Source organism: Dromiciops gliroides, chromosome 1, assembly GCF_019393635.1.
Source record: "Dromiciops gliroides isolate mDroGli1 chromosome 1, mDroGli1.pri, whole genome shotgun sequence".
Classification (NCBI taxonomy): domain Eukaryota; kingdom Metazoa; phylum Chordata; class Mammalia; order Microbiotheria; family Microbiotheriidae; genus Dromiciops; species Dromiciops gliroides.
Genome location: NC_057861.1, coordinates 476993748 through 477000823, shown reverse-complemented (window position 1 = coordinate 477000823; position 7076 = coordinate 476993748). Strand labels below are relative to the sequence as shown.

Below are 7076 nucleotides of genomic sequence, written 5' to 3'. Positions count from 1 at the left end.
TAGCTGCCTATTTTCCCATTCCTTTTTTCTCCAAATCACCTACCTTTCTTCCTTTACAGGACCCTTCCATTTGTGGCTTGGTGCTAAAATTTCTCATACATAGAATTATGTATTGAATGATTTTACATAAACACATGTATGTATATACTTTACACATGTGTGTATTTTGCAAACACACAAGCATGCACACACACATATACACATACATGGGTGTACCCATATACCCTAGCCATCTCTAGGGCATGAGGGAGAAGGTGAAAAGGAAAATACAAAGTTACATGATAACTTTATTTTATATTTGAAATGAATAGCAAGTTGTACATAATAATTTTACAGTTAATGTGCAATAATTTTTTTCTATTCTACTATGGTATGGCAATGCTTGTTTTATTTCTTAAGTTCAGAATAAAATAAATACAACAAAAAAATTCTCACTAGACAGAAACTCTTCTATTTGGTTGTTGTGGTTGTTTTTATGGTTATTGTTGTTATTCTTTTTTTTTTTTTTGATTGACTGTGGAATCTGCTTTATTGGCTTGGGACCAGCCGTCAGATGCAGTTTAAAAAAAATACAAAATGGGCTTCATCCAGAACCAGGACAGCACTATGTTTTCCATTTCTGGCGAGTTCCTTGACCAGAGTCAATTGGTATAAATCACGGGCAGGGAGGAGGACAGGGAGAGAAATGAGGCAATCTGGTGTTGAGTTCAGTGGTAGCCATCTGCAGGAGTTGACAGTGAACAGGTGGGCTGGCTTCAAGCTGTTTCCTTCTCATAGGTCCTAACAGAGACGACACTGCAGTGGGTTAGCGTCAGAATGCATTTTCCATCCTGGAGCTGCCCAGTGAGTGTGGTCTCCTGCCCATTCCACTTCTGCACATGGACAAGTTTGCCTCCATCCAGTGTGACGGTAGACTTGACCTTCCTGTCATCAGCTGTTGTCTCGTCAAATTCTACTCCAAGCCTGAAGGAGATCTCGGTTTTCTTGAAAGTGCTCTGAGTCTTGATGGTGATGGTGTCCCCACTGACCTCGATGATAGTGGTGGGCTTGGTCATGCTGGCCACCTGCCTTGTGGCAAATCCAACGCCAATGGACTTCATGTAGTCATCGAAGTTCTTGCTGTCAACCAGCTTCCAGGTGCCAACGAAAACTTCTGCCATGGTGCTAGGCTGGAGGAGCCTGCCCTGTGCTGGGCTGGGCTGGGCTGCGCTGCGAGGCGCTGGGTCCGGATCCGCTGCGCGGTGCTGAGCTGCACGGAGCTGAGAGGGGCTGGGCTGGGCTGGGCTAGGCCGGGCTAAGCCGAAGGCAGGCGAGCAGGCTGGCAGGCGGGAGGGCGGGGGAGAAGAGAGGGGATGCAGAAAGGTTCCCAGCTCTGACTTGCCCTCTCGTTGTTATTCTTAATTAGCTAACTTCTGAGGTTCTCAACACTGAATTCATGGTGTCAAAGGTACAAAAATTGGTGAGGTATGCCTTATATAACCAACTAGTTATGATTTCATCCACATTTGATAACAAATTTTAAATATTCATTTTGTTACAATTTAACAATAAAGTTATAAGAAAGGGCTTAATTAATGTATTGTACTTAGTTGTTTACCATTTACAGAAAGTGATATGTTTAGGAATGACATCTGTTAATTGAAAAGCTCTGTAGTTCCTTGTAGATAAAGGAAACATTTTTACATCTGCAAAAGACATGCATTGAGGTGTTCAAAATGCTTTTTTATTCTCATTGAGAATACTTTATCTACCTCACCTAATAAAAATGCAAACTTAAATTAAGCATACATAAGTTAATTGAACAGTGGAAAAGAGTTCTTTTTGCATGTTTTACTTTGTGACATTTTTGATTCATTATTTTTGCCTTTTCTTGGGGTAATGGGTATACTTGGTAGACCTGGGAATGAATGATTATTCAAAATATGAAAAATTTCCTAATACTCAGTAGCTCTACAGAAGCATTTGACTGAAAAGTAAATAGAATGGGTGGAAGTCACCCTTGAGCTCGAAATGTGCATTATGCAAGACCAATTGCATGAGTTGACTATAAACAGACACCAATATCTAGTTTCTAGTGCTTTTGGTCTTATAGCTCATTTTCTGCCAAGAAATAGAATTCATTCTGAATTGTATCCTGAAATTAATCTTCTGCTATGTGTTAAATCATATGTATGGAGTAGATTCAGGCATCTGATGCAATACATGTACCTTGAAGTAAGAAAATTTACCAATGTGTATGGTTTTTATTGTCTGTTAAGCATACATCAGTCTTTTGGCTTCACATAAAACATATAGTAACAGTCTAACCTGAACATTATACATTCCTTCCCTCCTCAGTCTTTACTCCACACCTATGCCTTCTGCTTCATTTTATTCTTTCATTATCCAACACCTCCAATATCATCCAAGCCTCTATATACCAGCCCAGATCTAATCAAGTCAGTTTTGGGGGTCATCTTTACAATCATTAGCATATCAAAATATAAGCAACTTAGTGATGATTTTAGGTGTTAAGGAAGCTCAAAACTGGATGACACTTTGTTGTGAGTGGAAGAAAGGAAGGAAAGAAACAAGAATTTATTAAGTGACTACTATGTGTGAAACACTATGCTAAATATTTCATAAATATTTTATCATTTGATGTAATAACCTGGGGTGATTGGTGCTATCATTATCCCCATTTTAAAATAGAGGAAATTGAGGCAAACATGTTTAAGTGATTTCCTCAGATTCACACAGCTAGCAAATATCTGAGTCCAGATTCTTACTTAGGTTTTCCTGAGTCAAAGTGCAACACTCAATCCACTAGCTGACTCTAGGAGTGAAATGTTTTAAAATACTTTTCTTTTCTCTATTATATATGCTGAAGTTTAGCAAAGGGACTTCTGATTCTACATTTAGTACAAGTTTGTCCTGTAATGATGCCTCATCACTCTTATGTCCCTTCTCTTCTCTCAGGATATCGTTGGTCACAGATTCTTTCTAAAAACATACACACAGGTATGCATGTGTGAGTGAGATTTTTCCCAACCCTTTAGATTTAAATAATTTAACTATAGTTATAATCAGTATTTAGACTACAAATTGTGATTTGACACAATTCAATCTTTAGGTATTCTTTAGTAACTTATGCAGATAACAATACAGTAGGTAAGATAGATATTCATAGAACTAATATGCATGTCATGTTGTAATCTAATTTTGAATAACTCAGAGTTCATCATCTCAATTCTCAATTCACCATCATCAAATTGTGGTTAGGCAAATACCAAAAATATTAACTCCTGAGCTAGAAAGGCCCAATCACAGCTTAGAGAGACGTCAGCTGGTAGACATGGATGAGTCCTCACATCAAACCATATTAGCCAAGACTTAGCAAGCTGGATGATGGCTCCCATGATTTGGATAAACACAATTGCAAAGGTTCAACAAGTTGGATGATGAACTTTGTATATCTACCACTTGGGTGATATGCAATTGTGGGAGGAGTTTGTCTAAAGATAGTAGGGTATAAATACTTTACAGCCCTGTTGGGGTATAAAAGCTGCTGAGTGACACTACTCAGAGTCTTTCAGGTCCTATCCCTGCCTGAGACTGACTTTATTGTGAGATAGACCCTCTCTCAATAAACTTATTTTCTACAGCTTGGAGATTTTGTTGTTTCTTTCCTTTGTCAGACTTAGAACTTTTCATGGCATATGCAAGCATGTATGTATGTGTGCATGTATGTATATGTCTATTTATGTATATATGTATGTAAATGTGCATATATGTATATGTATGCATGTCTATAGTATATGATGAGTATTGTCATAATCAGAGAGGATAATATGTATTACATGTCTTTGATTTTTATAGTTCCAAAGAAAATTTATATAACACTATAAGGTTTGCATGTGATGTGATGTATGTGTGTGTGGTATAGTTTCATTTTCAGAACAACATTTTAAAGTGTGAATGATCATTATTCCAGTTTTAGAGAAGAGGGAACAGTTGTTTTCCCATTTTGTACAGCTTTGAAGTATCTTAAACAGGAGTTGAGCCCAGATTCTTCATCCTCTAAGTTCAGTATTCTATCAACCTAGTTATATTGCTCCCTCACAGCAATTAACTCACTCATTCTCCAATCTCCCTCTCATCACTGCTTGATTTTTCATACTTTTATGATTCTTTCAAATAATGGCTAAATCATTGGACTTCAAGACAGTAAGATCTAGGCTCAGACATATACTAAGCAATAATGGATAAGGCACAGGACCTTAATTCCCTTCGTTTGTAGAATCAAAATAATATTACATGGAGAACTTCCTTTAGCTTGCAGGTTTTGTTTGAGCATCAAATGGGACAGTGTGTCTAAGGCACTTTGAAAACATTAAGCAATATATAAATGTTGATTGTTGTTTTCCATGGAATGAGACAAAAATAGAAAGAACTACACTTGAAGGAGGAGTGATAATGGTTTGTATATCATGTTATATTATAAATCCTTCCAGTGGCAGTATTCAGTCTTTCTTGAGCTCACAAAAACAAAAGATTATAATAGTTTTTCTTTATGAGGTTATGTTGAGGTCAAAGAAGTCATATTTCACTTTATTATGGAAATGGTTCCTAAGAACCGAAGAAACAACACTTTAAAGACTTTCTGATTTTAAATTGTAAAGCCAACCAATCAAAACTTGCCAATCATCTTCATTGTCTTACATGTTATGATTTCTGAAGAGGCTCTTACCTTACAGTGACAAATTTCTTTCTGACTGTTTATACAATGTTGAATTATAAAGGAATAATTTGGCCAGGAACTAGTCTCTATGGAGTAGTCCAGAAAATGGAATCAGAAGATTGATTTATTTTATATACTCATATATATGATAGTGTTAGATACAGTTATGTTTACACATGAAAAAATATCAATACTTAGAAAACATGATTTCTGGGAAAGTTAGGGAATTATTTAGAGAATTTAATTTTATCACTGAAACAAAACCTATCCAAAATGCATTCTGAATTCATTCTCATAAAGAGAAATAAGAATGATCATTTTGACATTATGAAAGTCCATAGAAAAGAGAGGGGGAGAAAAAGTTATAGCAAGGCATTTCTCCCCTTCTTAAAAAAATTTTCAACAAAAACAATTATTCTGCCCAGAGAATTCGGGAAGTATGGCTGTACAATGTTACTTAAAATATTCTACATGGTTGTTGATAAGATTGATAAAATCAGTCAGTCAACAAGAAGACAGAGAAGATGAAGAAAAAAATTATGAAAAAGATGAAGAAGATGAAGGAGGAAGAGGAAAAGGAGAATGAGGAGAGGGAAGAAGAAGAAGAAGAAGGAGAAGAAGAAGAAGAAGAAGAAGAAGAAGAAGAAGAAGAAGAAGAAGAAGAGGATGAAGTTGCATAACCTGTCTTGCAGATGAACCACAAGAAAAAAAATTTTCTATTTAATTTTTTTTTGTTCTTGTGTCATTTGGTGTTAATTAGAAACACTATTTCACTGAAGTATTAAAAGGAAAACATTTGCAAAACTGAACCTTAATATTTGATCTAAAACATTTTTGTTGTTTAGTCATGTCCAACTCTTTGTGACCCCATTTGGGGTTTTCTTGGCAAAGATACTGGAGTGGTTTGCCATTTCTCCGGGTCATTTTATAGATGAGGAAACTGAGGCAAACAGGGTTAAGTAACTTGCCCAGGGACACACAGTAAGTGTCTGATGATGTAATTGGATTCAAAGTCTTCTTGATTCCAGGCCCAGTATTCTATCCACTATGCCACCTAACTACCCCAAAACATTTTACCCCCTTTTTTTTTGTTTGTTTGTATTTACACATTTCTGGGTGTCATAATTTGTTTGGCAATAGTTTGATTGCCTTATATAGAAAGGTTTTAGGTTCAGTTCCTAATGGTTTGTGTGAGCTCACGCATGTAATTTTTACCTCTCTAGGCCTCAGTTTCATTATCTATAGGATGAGAGGAACTCGGTTATTTGATCTCTAAGATTTTATTTTTCAGGAAGTGGTACTATTCAAGACAGAATATATAATAGGAAGAAAAGATGAACAGATCGTGTGATAGAGACCAAGGATGATAGGTAGAAAGCCTCAGTACTCTGCTGGTATCCTCATAGTGACATTTAATAAGAAAGATGCCCTTTGTCTCATTGGCTAGATACCCTATGGTGACCTTATAGAAGGACATGGACAAGAGTCACACAAGACTGGCAGTCATAGACAACATAGGCATTGTTTGAAGTAACCAAATGAGATCACAGATGCTTTGTGGTATTTGAGGATGATATGGAGGAAATTTTTTTTCTGTGCTACAGGAAATGATAAAAGCTTAAAGACAGCTTATCAATGGGATGAATCTTATCAGTTTTCATCCTAAACGTAAAATTTTTCCCTCAACAGAAATAGCATTTCCTTTCTCCAGGTATCTGAGTGTTATGTGTTATTGATTAATTACTTACCTACATGTAAATGGTTTATTAACATCCAGAGGATACTACTTCCTTTCAAATCTACTAAAATGTAAAGAAGGGGCAACCCCATTATCTCTTAGAATACATACATGTATACATGTATACATAAATATATGTAAGGATAGGTATACATATGAATATATTGAGTTTTTAAATGAAATATAAATTTTTTTTCATTACACTCATCAAAAATTAAGGGTTTACTTGTTTGTTTGCTCTTTACCTTTCCATAAAACGTGGGGGAAGAAACAACCTCCACCACCACCATAAGCATAAGTATAACCACAACCAATACAACCACAGCAAAAAAAACACATCACCAGGACCACAACAACTACAATATCAACTATTATCCTTATTACTATCACAACAGTAATTTAAATTAAAGATGAAAATGGTAATAACCATGTCAGCAGATAGGCTAAACAAGATTGAGGGTTACTAAGACACCTCAAAACTGTCAGTGACTTAAGGGAATGTCTATCCCATGCATGTGAAGACTCCCCCCTAGTAGAATGGGTAGATAAAAACAATGGCCATGAGTGGAGCACTTAGAGCTCAGTCTGACATCAAAGATGCCAAGGTCATACACTGCA

The 7076-nt window shown here is 36.2% G+C and overlaps 1 protein-coding gene across 1 annotated transcript; it reads right to left on the bottom strand.

The window, feature by feature from the left end:
- Positions 1-677: 677 nt before the first annotated feature.
- On the bottom strand, positions 678-1160 carry LOC122735828 (fatty acid-binding protein, heart-like). Its single transcript, XM_043977631.1, has one exon. It carries the CDS (start codon positions 1158-1160, stop codon positions 756-758), a length of 405 nt encoding a protein of 134 aa, XP_043833566.1. The 3' UTR covers positions 678-755.
- Between the last annotated feature and the right edge of the window lie 5916 nt (positions 1161-7076).

Bases quoted from the DNA above. Each gene is read 5' to 3' on its own strand.
- LOC122735828 (XM_043977631.1), bottom strand. From the start codon at position 1,160: ATGGCAGAAGTTTTCGTTGGCACCTGGAAGCTGGTTGACAGCAAGAAC.